This window comes from Solea senegalensis, linkage group LG16, assembly GCF_019176455.1.
Source record: "Solea senegalensis isolate Sse05_10M linkage group LG16, IFAPA_SoseM_1, whole genome shotgun sequence".
Classification (NCBI taxonomy): Eukaryota; Metazoa; Chordata; class Actinopteri; order Pleuronectiformes; family Soleidae; genus Solea; species Solea senegalensis.
The window spans coordinates 20,525,100-20,547,263 of NC_058036.1; the positions used below are offsets into that span (position 1 = coordinate 20,525,100).

The 22,164-nt window shown below is 41.7% G+C and overlaps 1 protein-coding gene across 2 annotated transcripts in view; it reads left to right on the plus strand.

Moving 5' to 3' along the window:
• LOC122783323 (leucine-rich repeat and fibronectin type-III domain-containing protein 5-like) overlaps positions 1-13,953 on the plus strand; it is an 86,048-nt gene extending 72,095 nt beyond the window's left edge. For both annotated transcript variants that reach the window (XM_044048046.1, XM_044048047.1), the window contains 3 exons: positions 995-1,456; positions 12,244-12,517; positions 12,796-13,953. In XM_044048046.1, the coding sequence (XP_043903981.1) occupies positions 995-1,456; positions 12,244-12,517; positions 12,796-13,725 (1,666 nt within the window). In that variant the 3' untranslated portion in view covers positions 13,726-13,953. The remainder of the gene's footprint in view (positions 1-994; positions 1,457-12,243; positions 12,518-12,795) is intronic.
• The last annotated feature ends 8,211 nt before the right edge of the window (positions 13,954-22,164 follow it).

Consider the following 22,164-nt stretch of genomic DNA (forward strand, 5'->3'; position numbering starts at 1 on the left):
AACTAAAAGTCTCACAAGATTCACCTACGATGTCAGAGAGTCTAGAGAGTCTTTAATGAGAGTCTGAAGATGCAGTGAGGAAGTAACAACATGGCAGCTTCTTTAAACACTAAGAGAAGGGCCGCTGGTTATTTCATATTTACACATAGCATAGTATTTTTTACTTCCAACTACTGGTTGGTATCAGTTTTTTTCTCACACTGTTTCACAGTCTCAATAAAACACAAAACAGGGACATTACACACGACTGGTCTGAGAGATGATGATGATGATGAGGATGAGGACTACTTCATTTGCATATATATTGGTCACATGCAAACATGGAGTGATGTCACAGTATGCTTTTAAATATGTAAATTAAGAAAAACAATCAGTTAGATGCTGCTTCCACCAACACTCAGTGTAGGGTTGGTGGAAGCGAGGGTCAAGGGTCAACTTACCTCACATTTATCATCGACTGCTTCATTCATGCATAGAATTAAAAAATAAATGCCAAGAATGCAACGGCAATGATTCTTTAGTGTAAGTTTTGTTTTGGTAGATAGTGATTACAGTTTGCAGAACCTTTTTTACGCCAGTTGATAAATATTTTTTAAGGTAGTGCCTTTAAAATACACATACACAGAGATGCTCTTTAACTCATGCAGAACTTGTAAGTTCTTTCTTAACTTTTGCTTCATTTGTCACTCAAATCATTTCTGTTTTGATCATTAAACGGTGAATATTTAACGTTTCGTTTTTAATAACAGTCGTAGGTAATACATGGCTTACTAGCATAATTATGTTAATATCCAGATCTGAAAATCTGCACCCTGTTGTCATTTCATGAAATTATAGAATAAACAGGTCAAGTTTTCTCCTCCACTTAAAGTCGACTAAGCAAAGAGGTGGAGATTCCAGAAGCCACCATTAAGCAGTGCCCTGCTTTTACTGCACCGTTGACCCCATTCTGTCTAATAATAAGTTCCACTCTGCTGCTTTTCATCATTTGAAGGTGTAAGGCCAGAGGTGACCCGGAGCCAGCCATCCACTGGATCTCTCCGGAGGGCAAACTGGTGTCGAACTCTTCCAGAACGTTGGTCTACTCCAATGGGACTCTGGACATCCTCATTAGCACTGTGAAAGACACCGGCTCCTTCACCTGTATCTCCTCCAACCCCGCCGGTGAAGCCCACCAGACAGTAGACCTGGTTATTATAAAACTCCCTCACATCACCAACAACACTAACAATATCCAGGAACCTGACCCGGGATCTTCAGACATTTCCACGTCAACCAAAGCCAACGGGAGCAACGTGACGGGTGACGTCAAAGGCGGGGTGGATAAAAGGGTGGTGACGGCCGAGGCCACGTCATCCACCGCTTTGATAAAGTTCAACTTCCAGAGGAATATTCCGGGAATTAGGATGTTCCAGATACAGTACAACGGGAGCCAAGACGACTCACTGGTGTACAGGTAAGACTGACAGGATCGCCGAGCTGAGCTGCACGGATGAGATTACCGTTGATTAGATGTCACTTTAATGATGTGGTTGGAAAATGTGATCACAGGAAATTGAAACGGGACCCAGATGAAACTGGAGAGAACTAAGAGTGTAAGGCAAACACCGGTGCTTGAAGAGCTCTAATAGAGTGCGACTGAAACACTAGGTGTTACAAGAGTAATCCACGGGCCTTATAAAGGCACGACAAGGGCACGGGACAACATTAGTAGGATGCTACAATGCTCTGCTCCTTTAAATAAAAGAAAACAATACAATCTCACTGTTAGACAGACTGTAAACTGCTCTCTCGTGGTCCACTGCTACTGCTGAGTTACTGACGGAGGCAGCAGCTGATCAACATCTGTCAACAGGTCCGGGATCCACTATAAACTATCACATTAGAACATGAAACATGATCACGTGATCTCACCTCTGTAGAACTGTGGTGCAGCTGAGTTTAGTACAAAAATGAAGACGCCACGTGGATGAAAACCAAGTAAAGGAAAGATGTGACGAAGTTGACCATGAAAAAAACCCCTCACCTGCTGACTCACCACAATGGTGTTGACAGGGAGAGAGAGCTCTGCTAGATTTGTTTCTTGACTTTTGCCATTTACTCAAGATAACGGGGATTAGATTGATCTTGCTCGGGATGATTGTTATTTGAGTTCAATATTTACTGCTGTGGAATGAGGGAATAAGCAAACACGCAGAAAGCCTTCGTAGGGAAATCTGCCTTTATTATTTCCCTTTCATATTATTGCTAATTCCCATTCATACTTCCATGAGTAAGCATCATGGTTGTATAGTGCTGGCAGACAGCTGGGACAGACCGTACGGGTCACAGCGATGACATTTCCCCTTATCAAATTCATCTGTTAAGACTGTGTACATTCCTGATCTCCGATCTCTTCCTGTCTTAATCTCTCTGTGACTCTGACTGGCATTATCAGCATCTCATGTTATTCATAATCTCTGTATTTAATTCATCAGTACTTAACCCCGTTCAGAGAAAGCATCACAGCGAGACGGCCCCCACTGGATTTACAGCCGTCTTTCTCTTTTGAAGAGATAACATCAAAGATCACATCCTTGTTACAACGTTGTTATTTCAAACCACACTAAAGCCTCGGTGTATTTGTAGGAGTTTCATCTTAGAAGGAGTCCGATTTATACTTTCAGCCCAACACTTGAAAATGCTTGTTGACAGTATTAGGTTAAAGAACATTTCAGCCACAAAAACAAACAGCTTCCTGTGTGGGCACAGAGCAGAATTGATTAGAGAGGCTTTCACCACTCTCCCCAACGAGTCTTCTCCCTGTCACATCAATCAGCGTTTTCTTTCTTCCTGTCGTTTTTCTCAGCCTCCCCTCTCCCTCATCTGTTCTTTTCCCCAGTATTAAGTGGTGAAGTCATGAGGTGTGTTTATGTGAGTGTTATTTTGCAGCTCTCTTGTCTTTAGATAGCTGATTGATTTCCATTCAACACCTCAGCTGGCACAAAGCAGCCAACACATTGATTGTGCTTTTTTTTTTGTTCCATCACCCACAACACGGAGAAGAAAAGGACGAGAGACAGAGGGAGGTGGAGAGAATGGAGGAAAGAGAGAGATAAAGGAAGAAGAAGAAGAGCGTAAAATGTCGGGGAAAGACAGAGGCATTAGGAGGAGAGTGGAGAGAAAAGAGTGATAGACAGGAAAAGTGCACTTATTCACAGCCATCACTTACTGTTCACATCCAGTGAGAGCTACACGAGTTTCCACACCTTGACATTTATGCTCTATACTTGCCTCCTGCTCTGCATAATATATATACTGTATGTAAGAAATTGATTTAGTCTTCCAGTTGCAAAATTATTTGCAGTTTGTGCAAATGTGTGCTCCTGAAGAAGACCTGAAACTAGCAACTGAAACCATGAACTCCTGAATACCAATATTTACTGACGATACGAAGCGTGTGAGACTTCCACGGACTCCTGGTGGATACCTCACTTTTCAAACCAGAATGCCACATCCATTCATTGGTTCCTGTAAATAACGGCCGTTATTTCTCCACCGTCCTGGTAATCCCATGGTCATACATGCTGCATGTCTGGAGTATAACTGTGGCCCCACCCACAGCTCCATCCTCAGGGAGGTCAGGGTCAGCTGCAGAAAAGCTCTCTTGGAGAGGACAGGGATTCAGTGTCAGTGTTTGTCGAGGACACTTGAGCCAAGCAGAGGCACAGTTCCGGTGTTTGAATGCCAGTCCTCCAGCTTGAGTATTACATTTCTATTCCAGAGGCGAGTCTGTTGCTCAGTCAGTCACAAGAGTAAACCCCTGCACAGCACTCCAGCTCTGAAATCATCCATCTCCTTTGATAAAATGAATGAATATTTAATTGTTATTACTATGGAAAAGGGTGAAAAGTATGAGGCATTATTTTTAATCAAGTGCAATTTTCAGATCACAGCCGCTACAGTTTTTTGTTAATTACATCATGAAAAATTAAGACTCTTATCAAGCTGTGGCAAGAACAGTTTGACAGTACTCAGCTTGAGACTCATTATTTTGATATTTGATCAAATAAAGGGCTTTAACAAAATGAACAATCACAAAAACGTATTTAAATCTTGTTTTAAACGCATCATATCATGAGTTTCAAATATGACAAACACAATTAGACCAAAATACAAAAAAATGAGCAGCTGGGATGATCAGGGATTGGCACCAGCAGCCCCGCGACCTTCATGTGGAAGATAACGTTGTAGACGATGAATAAATGACATTGGTGCTGGTTTTAACATCATGTCATCACCAGCTGCATGTTGGCTGCAGATATTGTCTGGCCCAGTTCATTTCTTGTAGTTTGTAATGGAATAGCTCATCACCTTCACCTCAGTCTTCTTTTATTTCTTCATCCTGTGAAGATTCTCAAATCTCCTTTCTTTCCTTCTTAAATGGAATCATTGGCAGAGCGCTCACCTAAGTCTCGGCTGTTAACTCCTTATATCAGAGTCAGGTCAAGGGAAGGCTGATGCTGATGGAATAATGTGCCGACCTTTTACACGTGACCTTTGCACTACAGTAATCTTTGGCTCTTTACACCTCAGCGGTTTTACTGGACATTCACAGACGTGTCGATGATGATCGTTTAACTCAGCGCCTGCACGGACGTCAGCGTCCAGAAAAACATACACAAAGTAGAAATAGGTGCTCGTATTCACATGTAGAGACAATGATGTTCAGAAGGTTGTTTAACTTACAGTTTGTGCAGAGAAAGAAGATTTGTCATACTTTAGACATGATAATGGCATGTATTAAGGAACCAACCTCCTCATGGTTTAAAGCCAACCTTTTTCTAAATGCACAGCAAAAACCTTTGATCGCTTCTCCTGAGGGTTTAGTTCACTTTAAGAGTGTTTTTTTTCCCCTCAGTTTGAAGAATAACAGCGTTTCATTTTAAAGTAGGAAATGGAAATAAAAGATCAATTTCAATGTTTTTCACTGCGCTCACCGTGTCTTCCCTTGCAAAACGCTGTTCTCTGTCCACACGGATACAAATGCCACTCGACAGATGAAATGCTGAAGCCCCAGTTTGTTCATGACTTGATGAAAAATAGAGCTTAGACGTCTAAACATCATGGAACTGGAGAAAAGTCAACGTTCAATGCAGGATGACTGTGTTACACAAGACGAGCACCGGATGCAACAGTAGTTACATTAAGAAAAAGAAGATAAATATGGAAATATGTACAGTTTTTAATGAGTAATATATGAAATACTAGAGCGTCGGCTTGAAACTCATTATGAAGAAGCATTATGAATTATAGAGGAGGATCATTTTGAGTGGGAATGAAAAAGTAGCTGAAAACCTAAAATAATGATATCTCCAGTATGTGCCGGCAGTATGGCTGCAAATAACATCTACAACTCATCAGATGAAGACAACGGTTATGTTACATTATTGTCTTTTACACTGGACGACACTGACAAAACTAAACTTCCGAAAAGTGGAGGGAGGAAGTGTTTGAATCCACGCACCCACTAAAAATCAGCATATGGTTATCGGTGGAGTTTGCTGAGCTAACAGAGATCTGAGTCTCGGCAGAGAGCAGTAGAAAGTGTGATCATTCACTCTGTTATAAAAACTATGCTCAGCTTCACAGCATAAAAAGGCGTGTGAAGGTGCAACTGACAATGAAGTTTGTCAGTAACTCATTTTGTCAACAACTTTAACTAATTGTTAAAAACTGAATCTGTGGAATCTAAAAAATGACATTCATCCTGCAGCTTTCATCTGCTCTGCCAGTTACGTTCACTTGTTTTCCCTCACTGCACTGCTTCTGTTTAAACAAAAATCTACACATGAAGCAAATTGTGACGCAAGCTTTTTTAAGAGACTGCACCACAGGGGGTCAGGGATGAATCTGCAAGCTACACACACACACACACACACACACACACGTAAAACACCTTGCTCAGCACTGGTGAAGGCGTGAAAGACCCTCTGCCTTTATCATGCTGTATTACCAATCCTTATTTTATAGCACCATAAAGTTATCGTGGAGCTAATGTAAGCGTGTTATGGTGGTAAGGATTCTATATGGGTTTTTAAATGCAGCTTACAGTGTGGACTACCAGCAAAACCTGCTTTTGTAGGGAATAAGGAAGCAAGGATGGATAAAGACTCAATCTCTTTTCAGCAGAAAGAGGACAAAAGGCAAGAGGAAATTGAGAAAATAATAATAGCGATGGGAAGAATGTGGGTCACATGACAAGAGATGGACAAAGAAAAAATCTGCAAAGACAATGAACAAAGAGAAAAGGAAAAGGGCCACAAACGTAGAACAGATTAGTGAAGAAAGTAAAGAAGTCGCCAACTGCAGCATTAATGTGAGATGACTCAACTAAAATGGGGAATGGAGCTGAGCTGGACAGATGGAGCTACACGCAGCTAGAGATAGTGCTGAAAAGACCTCTGCTCATCTGGGACAGCTCTCACCACACGACACTTCAACGTCCAGTCTGCAGCTCGTTTGCCCTCAACTCAGCAGTAACCAGATGTTGCTAAGTGCTGAGTCTCCCTGTGGACATGTGGGAATCATGAAGACCAGAGCTGGTCATTTTCATTCAGGACTAAACCTTAGATCAGTCCTTCCAGCGATGCAATGCAACTATCAGTCCCATAGATGGAGTTGTGTTGACTGTGTTTTGGTGACTTTAATTGGAAGCAGCATTGTCACTATTATAGACACTGTAAATCAATTCAAATTAAGAGCAATGATCATGAAAGAGTGAACTGTTAAAGAGCAAATGGAAAGCATTAATGTTTTCCATTTCTGTCACTGATGACACAACCGTTCTGAGAGTGAGCATCTCAACGCAAATGAGCCTTTTTTGTACTTTAGTGTGCGAGTGAGGATAATTATGAGCAAAGCAACTCAAAGGCTGAGTATAATTATAGTTTTTTATATAATGCTGCTACACTCTGGCTTTTCAATAAGGTGCCGATGTGTGTCAACTGTAGTATTATGGCTGCACTTTGCTTTCATGTTTAATGGCGGGTGTGGTTGACGCTCTGTGCCGATGACGGTGTCTTTCGTGCCCGATCCTTTAAGCAAGAGTCACTATTGACCAAGCTTTGCTAAAGACACAAAGGTGTCGTGTTGTTGTGTGCACCCTATGTTCATTTTTATGTACAGTCCATTGGTGGACAAAATGGCCTCCTGCAGTATTTGCATAGACAGTTTGATTGGCTGCTTCGTGCACTGCAGTCCGGCAACACGTGACCTTGCTTTATTCAAAGGGAATAAGCAGCTTTTCAGTTGAAACCTGTGTAAATTATCTAACTGTTCATCAGTGGAAGAAGATCCAGATCTTTTCCACATGTTTTTGAGTCTTATAGCACTTATAGTCTGTCCATAATCTGTATTGCAGAGAACAGTGGATTCACTGCTAATCCACAAGCTAATATTTACCTCTTCAACAAGTGCATGGCATTTTTCTCCCCGAGTGTAACACTGAAGTTGGATTGATGAATAAAAATGGGCAGGGATGTGATAGTAAAGCTCACCTGGCCTCGCCTCAAAACCCTTGTTCCACCTCTGATTACAAGCTGTGTGGGTGCTTGTTAACCATTAGCACTGGCATCAGGGGCATTATGCATGGGAAAACAAAGATAAGAAGTTAGCCTCTGCAATGTTTTCTGTCTGCCTGAGAGACTCAGACCTATTAGCATGGCGTTGTGCCATCTGCTGTGTAAGCCACATTAGCTTTGAGGTCAGCAGTAATGGAGCAGAAGTTGAACTACCATTAATCCTCTTCACTTTGTGCTTAGAAACCAGTTATTCTTTACTGGTTTGATTGAAATGGTGTGCTATGCATAGGGATGTGCTGCCATGTGAGATCGTATCCTTCATTGCTAATAAAATTAGAATGAACTAGAAATGAATCATGAAAAAGCCAAGCTTCTATTTAGAAAAGTGTGAGACTAACACCTGTTTCAGACACGCAGAGTAAAGTTGTTGTTTCTTTTATTTTTAATTTCTTTTCCATCCAATTTGTTGCACATTTTTGTTACAAACTGTTTAATTTAGACTTATGGTAGCATGGGAGGCTATTTAGCCAGAAGCACCAAATACCATTTTCTGAAATAATTGGAAAACCTACTTTTAGATGTATGTGACCCACATTTTCATCCATTTCCGATGAGTAACTCTGCTCTGGAGTTTCATAATTCTTTTATTCAAACACAGATAATAATAATGGATAAAGGTACGATAACACCGCTACTGCAAAACTGACTTTATTCTTTTAACTTTACAGGAACATTTTATTATTGCATTAACGTTTAAAATAATGATCTTCACATGATTATCACCGTTTTATGATAAATCTGGGCTAGCAGTTAGCTCGGTGTCATTGCTGCCTCCGGTTGTTTAATTGTCCTTTTCCTTCCTACTGTAGGCTTCAATTCTTTTAACATCTCAGCAAAAAACTAAAACAAATTAGCACACAGCATCAAGATGTTAACAAGTGTGACCAGATGTAATCATGCTGCTTAATCACAGTCCCCAGATGTTACTCATTAAAGGAAAACATAAGAAAACATTCATACAATGAATGCATATTAGGTTAAGACAGCTTTCACTTTTCACAATTCAAAAATACTGTTTCTCTAAAGTGAAAAGGACTTAAACCCCTGGACGTTCAGTGTCACATAGTCTGACTAAGCTCTGCTATAGAGAAACATTGAGTCACTATGTACAGTATGTTTGTAGCCTGTAGGCTTCGTCCAATATGTGAATGATGTGAAATGGAAATAGAATCATCTGGTATCACAGTTTACTGATGTGTGCATGCAGGTACACACTAAACAACCTATGAGTTGAAAATAACCCAATTGATGCAACTGCAGGGTAACTAGTGGACTAACCACATGCTGGGTTCATTTAACACAACAAGATGGGTTGTTCTTTCTTTATTTGTTGTTGTTTTTTTAACTTGGGTTGACTATTCAATCCAATTACTGGGTTCTTTTTACTAAAATGCTGGATTAATTGTACCACAGATTTTATCCAAATGTTGCTTTGTATTACCTGGAATTTTGAGTTAATTCTAGGTTTTGTCTTAGCTGGAGTAAGGGAAGCTAGGATAGATTAACACACACACACACACACACAAACACGTGTGCACACAACATACCCGTGCACATGCCAACGCAATAAGTGTTTGGGTGGAGGCAACATGTAGTGCTCTATCTGTGATGAACGTTGGCAGGAGGCCAGACACAGCGACAGCCAGGAGGAGGAGGAGGAGGAGGAGGAGGAGGCTGCCATAGGAGGAGACGATTACTGTAACGCACATACATTATATACTGCAGACACATGTAGCCATAAATACACAAATGCATGCTCATAGTAATGAAACCCTCATACACACACACACACACACAGGCGCCCTGGGCTGAGAGCTTGGCAAAATAGAGTCGATAGATTAGTGTAATAGTCTCGGGCCAAGGAAATCATCTGCCCACTGTGGGGCTTCAAATCCTGGCAGCAACATCCAGCTCAGACACAGAAAGAAATTCACCACAATGAATGAGTCGGTTTGGATGAGTTCACGATGCTGACGGCTCACACAGTCAACACATTATCATACGCAAGGAAAAAAACATTGATTTGCAAGATGATGTTCTGAGCATGGAGTAGATACTGGGTCCAAATATGCCACACACACACACACACACACACACAAATGTGTGGACTGCATTAATTATAAATGATAACAGCTTGGCCTTACGCAATGACAATGACAGCTATCTGTGCAACACTACTTTCATTGGCGGGAGCATGTGGTTGCGTGGGTTATTTTTGCTTAGAGACAGTCAAACTCAAACTGTGTCCAGGAGAAGTGGTTTTACTGAGCCGCAGGGAAACAAAGAAGCCAATGTGATTTATTCATGTGGACGGAAAGACAGATATTTAGAGCACATTCTTTGGATCATGACTTTGAGCGGTTACTGTCCACAGTCATAATTGTTTGCCTTCAGAAAATGACCGTACTTTCACTATAATGGAGCGATAAGATCAAGATCAAGAGAGATCATAGATCATCATGCTCTTACACTGTTCTGCGGGGCTTTAGTGATATATTTAAGTAGGGACTATAGGAATTGGACCATAACCCATTTCAAAGTATACCGCAGTATTAAAAAGTCACGGTATCATAAGCACTAAAGTTTTCTGTCTGTGCCTGAGTTGTGAGCTCTTTTTAATGGCTTGTCAAAGACAGAGTGCAGGGATCCGTGTTGGTGCGAGCTGTGTTTGGATCGTGTTTGGTCGGATATTAAGACGTTGTGAAGTCCAGCACAGTGGTCCACCACACTCCATACTTCATTCACTCTGCAGTCCATGTTCAAACAATAAAACACACTGTGCTTCTGTTACAGTAACGCAGGAAGTAGCTGTGGTTACTTTGCACTAAAGGTTTACAGACCCTGAAAGCAGACTTTCTATTTCTATTTAATCATGTAACACTTTACATAGAGCGGGGTAAAGTGCCTTGCCCCAGGACACATCAGCTTGTAGACACACGGAACTGGGAATCAAACCCACAACCTTTGAGTTGCAAGACAAATAATAAAGCTTCAATTGTCAGGTTTGTGTGAGTTGATAAACTGTACTTCGTGCCTTTTTGGATTATTATGAGTGTATTATGTGTGTCTGCTGTGTAGGGCTGCAGCGATGATTTGGTTAATTGATCATTAATTGATGACTAAATTAATAAGTGGATTAATTTTGCATATTTTTTTTACAATTAAACAAGCTTGTTCCCATGTATGAATATTTTGTTGTTCCATTTGCCAAACAAATCATTCAAACTGAAACATTTTGGTTTTTGGACCAAACTAATATTTGATACTTGATTAATTGCTGTACTGTGAATAATATGCATTTTTTTAGTGCTAAGGTCTCGCCCCCATTATGTCCTGATCATTATGATCACAAAAGGAACAGGTGTTCAAGATGTATTCTATCTATGCAATGAATATTCATACACGTATATAAATGCACACCCCACAAACATGCAGTGTTAATGCGTCAGCGAGGAGTTTTAAAGGCTGCAGGAGGAGGAGGAGGAGGAGGGGCAAATGTGCTGGCTATGCAGAATCGTAACAACAAATAGGGAGATATTAATGCTTTGCTAACTGAAGTGACACACAGCCACACACACAAGGCCACTGCAATTATATGGAAATGAATCATTGTCTGTGTCCAAATGGAGCTTGTATATGAGCTTGTAATTGCTGATGACATTCACCCCAATCATTAACCTGCACACTTCAATGTCAGAGTGTGTGTGCACTTGTATTTGTTACCTCTTTGGGCCTTTACTGAGCTTGTCAGGACCAGTAGTTCTCATAGGGACCGAAACATGGTCCTAAAGAAGCAGAATCTCATTTCTGAGGAACTGGTTAAGTTTATTTTTCCACTGAGGGCACTGGAATAATATCCATCCCCTTTCTCTTAATACTAACCATTAACCCTCAGCATGTCTCCTAACTTTCTTTTGACTCAAACTCCAAACCAGATGCTGAACTTGGCTGAAATCACCCTGTGCTCCTCTCCACAGTGCATATGAGGCCGCTGCCTTTGGTTTTAATGAGGAATTCCATTAGCATTCGAAAGAAGAAACCCAGGAAAGCTGACAAGCACTTTTAAGGAAACTGAAAAAAAAGCCAACCCTTGAGTCAATGGGGCAGGTTTCCATGAAAGAGTAACTAAACTTTAGTCAGTGTGTGTCGTAACATACGTAAGGATTTCCCTCTATAATGTAACTTTACAGTGAAACCAGAAAACAAAGAGTTCTTTATGAAACACACCGATGCTTTGCTGGAGCAGAGTTTGCCAACGAAAAAGCATCCGCTCGGAACTTCTGTGCAGTAATAAATCATTTAAATGGACTTGTGTCCTGCCGGTGACTTTTGGGGTTTGGGTTTGTGAAGATTCAGCATCCATCGATACACAGTGGAGCAGCATGTTGATTCTGTATCATCTTCATTCTTTCTGTCCTGTTGTTCTCTTTCCTTTGCAGGAAAAGAACACAATGTTTTCACGATGTTATCCTATCATTTAATTATATTATTATTTATATTGTACTGTAAATGTGGTCCTGACGCGTTTACGTAATAAAAAACTGTTCTGTACACGGATTGCTTCATTGCTATAGAATCCTAAACTGTCTTTCCTGTCTCTCTGTTCCGTCTTCGTCCACAGAATGATCCCCCCATCGAGCAAGAACTTCCTGGTCAACAACCTGGCGGCGGGTACACCCTACGACCTCTGCGTCCTGGCCATCTACGATGACGTCATCACCTCCCTGACGGCGACGCGCGTGGTCGGCTGCGTGCAGTTCACCACAGAGTCCGAGTACATGAGGTGTCAGTTCATGCAGTCGCAGTTCCTCGGCGGGACAATGATCATCATCATCGGAGGGATAATCGTGGCCTCGGTGCTCGTCTTCATCATCATCCTGATGATACGGTATAAGGTGTGTCTCTGTCAGCCGCGGGAGTGGTTTTCATTGGCATTAGTGTGCTGCTGGTAATGTGTGTGTGTGTGTGTGTGTGTGTGTGTGTGTTCACTGCATGCACTGCAGTGTTTGTGTATGTGTTGTTGCGAGTGAAAGGATGAATCTGGCAGCACCATTGTGTCATTTTATGTCAAAAATGCTGAATATGTCGTCCATGAATTGAGCGGGACTTAAAGACATTGATGTAAGTGTTTCAGTAAATAAAAGTCGGTTTGTGTGTATGGTTGTTTCCTCAGGTGTGTAACCATGGCGATGGTGGGAAAGGTGTCTCACTGGCGATGACCAACGTTCACTCGCAGACCAACGGTCAGCAGTCACAGGGATGCACTGTGACTCCCAGCTCTTCTAAACACGGCTCGATCGGATTAGACGACCTCTCAGGAGGCACAAAGAAAAGGAGTGTGGCAGCTGCAGAAGGAGTTGGGGGTAAAGACGTGATGACTCAGTCCTCTGACTCCCCCCTGCCTGATTGCTCCACAGCTATGACAGTTCTCAGCCAGCCCTGGACGGCCAGAAGCCCAACAGGTGGAGCTGAGGAAAGGGAGAAAGCAGGTGAGGAGAAAGCTCAAGTTGGCATCTCATCACCCACCGCCACCACCGGATCACTGCCCAAGACAAAGCGGAAGCCTGCTCCGAGTAAACCGGGCTCAGCTTGCTCAAACACCTCGGCAGCCGCTGAAAATTTCCTCTCCTCCTCCTCCTCCACCGCCTCCTCTGTGCTCCTCCCATCCTCCGTTCTAGAGAATACCAACCGCAACAACTCCACCTGTCTCATCCAAACCCCGCCTCTCTTTGTCCCTTACTCCACACCAAGCCCTGTCCCTTCTACCCGGTTTAGAGATACACCCATTCTGCGCCGGGCACCACGCGCCGCCGCCGCCGTCGCCTCCTCCTCCTCCTCCGCCACTGCCTTCTCCTCCGCCAAGTACCAGACTCTCCCTGCAGAGCAGGGAGGGAGGAGCAGGGCGAGGAGGAGGTACTCGCTCAGTGAAGGAGGTTCAAAGACTTACTCGTCCCATCAGGGAGGAGGCGCGCCCAAATTAGGGCGCATAATGCGCAACAAAAGGAGCCAATCAATGAGCGGGATGCTGCTCCCCAAAGACAGGGACGGAGACTCGGACAAGGGGAGGTGTGATTCAGACTGGATCTTAGAAAGCACAGTGTGAACACACTAAAGTTTATCCATTATTGTTTCTCTTTTGTATGACTGTATGTTTGACTCTGTGTGTGTGTGTGTGTGTGTGAAGGCGTGTCCGACATGTTTTTGATGTTTAGAATGTGCTTTTCTTTGGCGTGGTGTGGTGTGATGCTGTGTGAACATGTGTTCATGTTAGTCATGGCTGAATGAGTGTGTCTTCTGTGTTCATAACGTTTCATTTTTCAACCTTTTTTTTTTTTTTAAATGATGATTATTATTTTTCATATTTACACCTCTTTGTATTCAGTTTACAGGTTTTCACCTTGAGACAATTTCCTAACTGTTTGCAGTCTGTCGTTCAGCGAGTGGATCACTTGCCTTGTCTCGTAGCGTCCTCGAGTTGTCTCATTGGTTCCACTTTAGAGCACAAAAGAAAACAAAGACAGTGGGTTTGCCACGTCAACTCCTAGTTCGCACTCAACTGAAACAACACAAAGGGAATAATTACAGGAAAAAAAAAAGAATGAAAATAAAGCATTACAAAGAAAAAGAAACTATACAAACTGAAAAGTGCACATTTCGTAACATTCACACAACATGATACGGTGGCAAGAGAATAACAGTTGGTGCCTTCTTATGCACTAACCCACAGATGTTAGAACTGGATCTCAGACTGCACCGCGGCTCCAACAACGAGGGATTAACACAGATGAGACGAGCGCGGGATTAGAGCGATTTCACACATAGCCTTTCTTACCTACTGAGGAGTACGGACCTTTTCCTCACTTACAGAGACACAAACTGAGAGAACAAGCAACAAACACATGAAGACTTTAATGGACCTCTTATGAAATTGATATTTTTTAAAAGGGAAGAATTAAAAAAAAATAAAAATAACAATAACTTGTGAGCTTTTCACCGCCGGTGGTTTACGACAACCTGCGTTGGTCACAAGCACCTGGAAAAGCTTCTGTACAGAAAAAGGCAACATGTACTGTGTTGTTATGTTGTGTAAAATAAAAAGGGGTAAAATGAAAACTGTAAATGTGAGAGATGTGTTTTTATGTGGCCCCTGATGTATTAGAAATATCTGCAGATTTGTCCAGGGATGAGGACACCGTCAAGCATCTGGATCTGTTGCAAACAATGTCATCAGCATCAGCTGATCACTTTGTGCCATGATTGCATCATTTCATTTAGGACAACCTCCCACTGCAGACCTGAGCAGGCACGTGGTTGTTACTGAAATGGAATAATTGATATTTTGCAGTTTAATTCCTCTTTTATGATTTGATACATCAAGGATACACACACACGCTTATTTAGAGCAGAGAATCTCATTATCCCCCCACTGCAAACACAATTTTTTAAAGAGCTCTCAAGAGCATTAGACTGTGTGACAGTGACTAAAACCCATGGGAAATGTTGTTTAATGGCAGCAAAAATAATCATGTATTCATATGATTTTGATTTTGACATGTTTACATTTCATGAAAATGTGCTGAGGGACAAATGAGGAGGCAGGAATTCAGGAAACACTCACTCTGTCTAAACACCAGCACACGTCACTGGTTAAAGCTCCAGAGCAGAACCTTCATCGCCCCCAGTGGACGTCCGAGTAATTACCAAAACACAACAGCATCACTGCGCACCACTTCTCTTTCTCCCCCCCCACCCCTCCTCAGTCTCTCACAAGGATTCAGCTGTGCAAGAAATTAGATATTAGGTTCGACCTTGGTTTAAAAAGTCTTTCTTTTTTCCGCTTCTCCCTTTAGGGGTCAGAGCGGATCATCTTCCTCCATCTTGTCCTCTTTCTTGTGTCCACCAACTGTTACATCCATGAACCTTCAAAGTGGTCTTCCTCTTTTCCTCCTGCCCAGCAGCTCCAACTTCAACATCTTTGGTCCAATACAATCACTATCTCTCCTCTGCACGACCAAACCAGCTCAACCTTGACTCTTTTACTTTATCTCCAAACCGTTCAACCTGAGCTGTCCATCAAATATGAACATTTCTAATCCTTGTCCACTGTCCACTGTCATTCACACACAGGTATTGTGTCTCCTACTAACCTTCATTCCTCTTCTCTCCAGTCTCTATTCCACCTGTCCTCGACTACAGATTTCATCTGTCCATGGAGACTCCTGCCTGACCTCATCTGTCAACCTGTCCATCATCACTCAACTTTTACATTATGTGTTGTAAATCTGTATTTTAATGAAACGTTACTAGTCCAGACTGCATCCAGGAACATGAACATTGGAGCTGCATGGCGCAGGAACAGCAGCAGTTCTAACGTTAGGATAGTGCTTGATGTGTCTGCTACACCTGACTTCTGTGACTGGATCTGAGGATGCGTTCACATATGGGAACATTTCAGACTTCTGGCCGTTTGGTTCATTTAAAATGTCAACGGGTTCTTAATGTTCCGGCTAAGTGACTATTGAGGGGTGGTTTGGTAATTGTTGCCATTCAAGCTTAAAATACAGCATATACTGCACTTTCCTCCTCTGCTTGCCTGTTTAAACACCAGACAGTGTTGAGTCTCAAACACAGAGCAAAACCACTTTATAATCCACATGAATCCACTATAATAAGGTGGAGAGCATATTATAGACACCTTCATTACATCTCACTACATCAGCACCAACAGTAACAAGGTAACGTGGGGGCCTCAGACCGCGTCACTCTCAGTTAACATCAAAGCAGGAAGTAAATAAGAGAAAATCATTTGACACGTAACAACAGCTCTGACAGGCACATGTAAATGCATGTACTGTGTTGCTGTTGTAATGATGGCAGACTGAACCCACTGCAGTGACGGTGGACGTGAGAATATCCGCGTGCACATTCTGTGTTTCCTTGAGGACACTTTGGGTGAAAGTATTAGCAATAAAGTCACGTGTTTTACTCCGTCAAAGTTATTTAATTAAAGAGAGTGAGATACAGATCCCAACAGCTGCGGGATGCGAGACAAAAATTCCCCCCACTATCACATTTGGCTTCTCGAGAGGGTTTTACATTTCAATAGCTGATGACGATAGCAGACATCAGGTGAATGTTTAAACGGGAACCTGAGTGGCTGAGTGGAGTCATATGAGAAGATGAGCAGGGAAACAGATTACCTTCCCATCACTCTCCTGGTTTAATTTGTGTAAAAAGCTCATCACCTCTCCTGCACAGCTGTTGTGTGGCTACAATCGTCCTCCTCCTCTCTTCATAAGTGTGTGTCAGTGACGTCCTGCTTCATGCCTCTCTCACTGACCTTGCAATGCCTTTCTTAAGCTGTAAATGCTTAATGGTAAGAGGCTTTGCAGGAGAATATCCCTCCCTCCATCCACTTGATTTTTATTTCCCTTTCTGCTGCACTCCCATGTGTCCATCTTTCAGTTATCTTTTTATATATATATATTGTGGATTAAGCAGCAGTTTAAACAGTGAGTGATAGTTACAGAGAGAAGTTATTATATACATACAACACTTTATGAGCGGAGGAGAATTGGGTTTGAATCCCTGCCAGGTCAAGGTTTGGGGTACCTTGTACAAGGTTACCTGAACCATGTTTCCACCAGGTGGAATGGTTCAGTACAGATTTCTTTTTCCATACTTTTCCATTAAGAATATTACCAAAATAACCATCCACAACTGTTCAATGACCCTTCCCTTGGGGTGCGAGAGTAAAGCAGTACAATCATGGTGGAGCTAGACCAGCTTTCGCCATGACAGTCGACTGATTAGGCCGACTGTTTAAAGCTAAACATATATATGTATATATATATACAGTATATATATACAACTTTCTTTAAATAACTAATCTGAAGTATAGTGTAGAGTGAGTTTTATTGTTGAAATAAAGCAAAGTCTAGGACTTTGAGCAGCAGTCACTCTCATATAAAGGTGGCTGCATTTGTTTCAGATATCTTTTTGGGAGCTGAGCAGTAAAAAAAAGTACTTAAATGGAACTGGGGGAAAAGTAAGCTTTTTATTTTACAGTGTGCTGCAGTAACCTTAACACGGGGAAACAAGGACAAAGGCTGGAAACCTATCAAAGTGTTAAGTGAGACCACAGGTTTGGATCCGGCTCAGTGTACTCACATTTACAAGAGAGTAATCGACTCTGTCATTGTAACACACCTGACTGTTTAACATGTGTGAGTGTGAATGTAATAGTGTAAGGAGTTTTTATCATAGTGATGTTTTTTTGATGAAAGTTAACATGCTCATATATTATTGTCCATGTAGAATTTGTTATTATTCTTTTTTTAGCTCCTCCCACTGTGGACGATCTGTATATTTGATTTAGCAGAGATTTTCCTACCTGATGTGACCCTCCCATTTAACCGGGCTCAGCACACGGAGTACACTCCGTACACTTAGAATATCCAATTATCAATGAGCAATGGGGATTGGGGACCTGGAAACCCTTCAGTTACTGGTTTGTGACTTGCGGGACTTGAACCTGTAACCCTTCAGTTACAAGCCAAGTTCCCTTTCCACTTGACAATGGGTTACCGCTCTTCATGACGCATATGTTTAACTTGTTTATATTAAATCAGTGCGTATGTCAGTGGAACCGAACGCAAACCTCGGGTCGGGTGGTTGTGTGATTCTCGTCAACGTTCATTTTGTACTTATTCATTTCTCTTCTGTTGTGTTCTGTGTCACACTCACTCAGCGCCGCTGCTTGTAAACTCTCGACTGCAGAGGGTCTCATTTATTAAGTCATGTTATGATCTGATCAAAAAACTATTAACACATGAATAATCTCACACTGCCCTCATTTCATCAAGTAATTAAAATCAAAAGAAAACAAAACAGCAATTTCATGCTAAAAAGATGGACTACACTGAAGGGATTTACTTTGGAAAGTAAAGAAAATAAAGTAAAATGTTATTTTTCTTATGCAAGAAAAACTTCTCTCCCTCTTCAAACATCTTTCCCTTTCACAGGTGGATTTTCCACAGTTTGCTCCCATTTACAAGGGGTAAATGTGTCAATATAGCCATAAAAATAAAAGTGCTTTCCTATTTGTGCTCTGTTTATGTGGTTTAAGATGCACTTCATAAATCGAGCCATCATTTTGCAGAGTTTTTGTACCTAGTGGCAGACAGAATAGCATACTGAAAGTGAGGCTTACAGGGGAACCAATCAAAACGCAGATGGTGTCATTATTCTGTGGCCATTACATTGTGCAATCAGCATTTACGTCATAATAAGTTGAAGGGGAGAACACATGTCGATTGCCACTTTAAACAGCATTAAAAAAAAGAAGAGTAATTTAATTACCAACGTGTTTTAAAATGCATTCCATGACAGCGAGGAGAAACAACAACTAAATTATCCTCGGGATGAATCAAAGGTCTGTGAGATGAGATGAGGAAACGACACAAACGGGTGTGAAAGTGGGTCTGACATCATTTCCTGTCAACAACTCTGAAAATTAAGTGTGTAGCTTTGTGTGATTTTTACATCTCAGCTTCAACATGTGAAAGAAACAGTGATGAATAGGAGAAAGTGAATGATATTTGTGAGGAGGGAACTTGTGAAGTGTTCCACTATGACATTGTGTTCAAATAGATTTTACAGTCACCGTAGAGGCAACGACGCCCTGGGACACGTTTCATTGAATGTGGTTCGCTCCATGTTTTCTGAGCAGTGTGTGAAGTGTCAGCACTCGCATGAAAATGTCCAGTAAATGAAAGATACCAGAAGATGTGAGTGATGTTCACTCAACATCTGTGTATTTAAATAAACAAATAAAAGCTGGACTTCTGTTTCGGTTTTATTCTTAACATTTACAACAATGATTTAAAGCACACAGTCCATTTTATTTGGTGTCCTGTTCTTACGCTGTCCTCCAGGACACAATAATCAAAACAACTAAACAAGAGATGAACTATTTTAGAAGGTGCCAGGAAAACTTGGCCGTGAAGCTTTGATGGCGAACAGTGGTTCCAAAACTTAGGACTTATGGTGAAGTTTGATGAAAACAAATGCAAAAATGCAAATGTTGAGGCAGCACAAGTATGAGTAATGAGAGAGAAACAAGTATGAAGTCACACAAATTAAGATGCAACTAAGAGAGAAGATTTACCAAAACTCAAGCAGGAGCGTGTTGATTTCTTCATAAATCAATAGAAGAAATGCTCAAACTCACGTCCTGTAACGTAGCCAAGTTACCAAGTGGCTTAGGCTGGGGACAGCTGTGTGTGTGTGTGTGCTGCTGCTGCTGCTGCTGCTGCTGCTGCTGCTGCTGCTGCTTACATATTAATACCTGAGGCCTTTAGTTTGAAGCTGCACATCTGTGGGACTTGTCAATATTACAAATAAATATGTAAGTAATGTAAAAACGTTACTTTTTTTCGGTCTAATTTGCTGAGAAACATGCACAGAATCACGCGTGATGTTACACAATACAGACATGCTGCTCATGCTGATCTTTTTCATTAAAAGCCAAACATGGAATTCATACCTATTTCAGTAATGACTGAAGAAGCAACATCCAACAAGCTGGAATTATTATTATTATTTTTTATTATGGACCAAAGTTTCAGAAGCAGCGATGAAGAGCAAACATTTGTGTGTTTGATTTGTTGTGCAATTGCAAAAAGATGAAAGTGAATTATTTTTACACCATTTGTCACTTTTTCTATTTCAAAGCACCAACTTTTCATATGAAAACGCTCTAACATGACTCTTTTTTTCGTTTCTCAGCTTAATAATGTATGACATGTGGTTTTCACTGGGCCAGGAAATCACATGCAAACAGGTTTTACTGCTTTAAATGTAGGCTGTGCAAGTCTAGAGAAGCTAGCAATAAAAACAAAACACTTTGACACAATGCTACACATAAATGTGACACCCTCCTGAAACATGACAACAATAAAAGTAAAACTTTAGACTTGAAAGCCCCAGAAAGTACACACCATAAATAATATACATCTGCATATGTTTTCTATTTGGTAACCGTAACCTTCTTTTCACTTCTTCATGCATGAGAGGGGCTCAGCAGCAGATTGTGTTGAAGTTCTGCTGTGTGTTGCGCTGCGTTATTGTCGCACACTCGTGTTTGTCTTGCCACCAAATTAGTCACGCAGCTCAAGCTTTAAGCATGAAGTAATGACGTGAAATGAGGGAGCAAACACCTTTGTGCAGCTCCGTGCTACTTTTAAAAATGGGAAACGGAGTCGAATGCCAAATATACTACACTATAACAGGCTTTTTCTCCTTAAGTGGTGGGAGACTGAGGGATGAAAGGACTAGGGAGGTACTGGTGCAACCCCTTTGCTTTACTCTTTCATCCCTTTCCCCCCTCTTCTCTCTCCAAATCACCTTAAGTACTGTATACGCTCTCCTGTCGCACTCTCCTGGGGGCTCAGGAGACTGAATACTCCATGCAGTCTATTTACTCTTGCTCCCTTTTTACCTTTCATGGGTGAAGAAGGAAAGGAAGCAGGTCAGAGGGAAGGACGTGAGGTAAGTCAGGAGGTTTGAGTCAACACCTAAACTCACTTCCTTTGAGTTCACGACACTAATATCTACACTGACATGTCGTCCAAACAGCAACAGAGAAAGCTCAACAGTAAACTTCACAGGGCTGTGCAGGCACCGACATCCCATCATGCACACATCAGATTTGTCTATGTGGTCCTATGAGCAGGGCCGTATCAGAATATCAGAATCCATGCGGCTTTTTTCTTATATTCATGTGTAAGTCATTGTTCTCTTCACCCTGCACCAGCAGTGCAACGATAGAGGAGAGAGAGTGGTCCGCTCGAGCCAAGTCTCCCCCATAATAACCCTGTGGGACTCAATAAAGATGCATCTTATCTCATCTTTTATCTCATCAGTTCTCTTTCAGCTGCAGGACACTGACGATAGTTACAGTATGAATGTGAACCATCAAATCCCATCTGTAATGAATCAGATATGAACTATGAGGGAGCGAAGAGGACACAGTGAAATAAATCACCGCTCATTTCACACAATGAGCCCAACATTTGTCAGTGTCTCCACTAATAAACCCAACCAAAATCACCCACACACAGGTGTCTGACACACAGGTGTCTCACACACAGGTGTCTCACACACAGGTGTCTCACACCACCTGAAAGCAGCTCCCCCACATGTCAGGGTGTAACATCTAAATGTAGCTTGTGACATTTTTCAGTTACTAAAAATGTTTTAATGTGTGAAAGTTCAAAATGGATAATGGAGATCAATTTGTTGTTGGATGAAAGTTGACACTCGTGCCTTCACTTTGTGAGTCTGCTGAGAAGAAGACACACACAGACATGTTTGTGAAAGACGAGCACGAGACGGGAATACAGAAAGATGGAAGAGACGTTTCCTTAAAGCCCAGCCAAACATGTTCCTACTGGACTGAGATCATTATTTTGGTTTCCGATGCAGATTCATATGTCAGTATTTATTACAGTCAAGCTCCAGTGCATCAAAAAAAAACAAC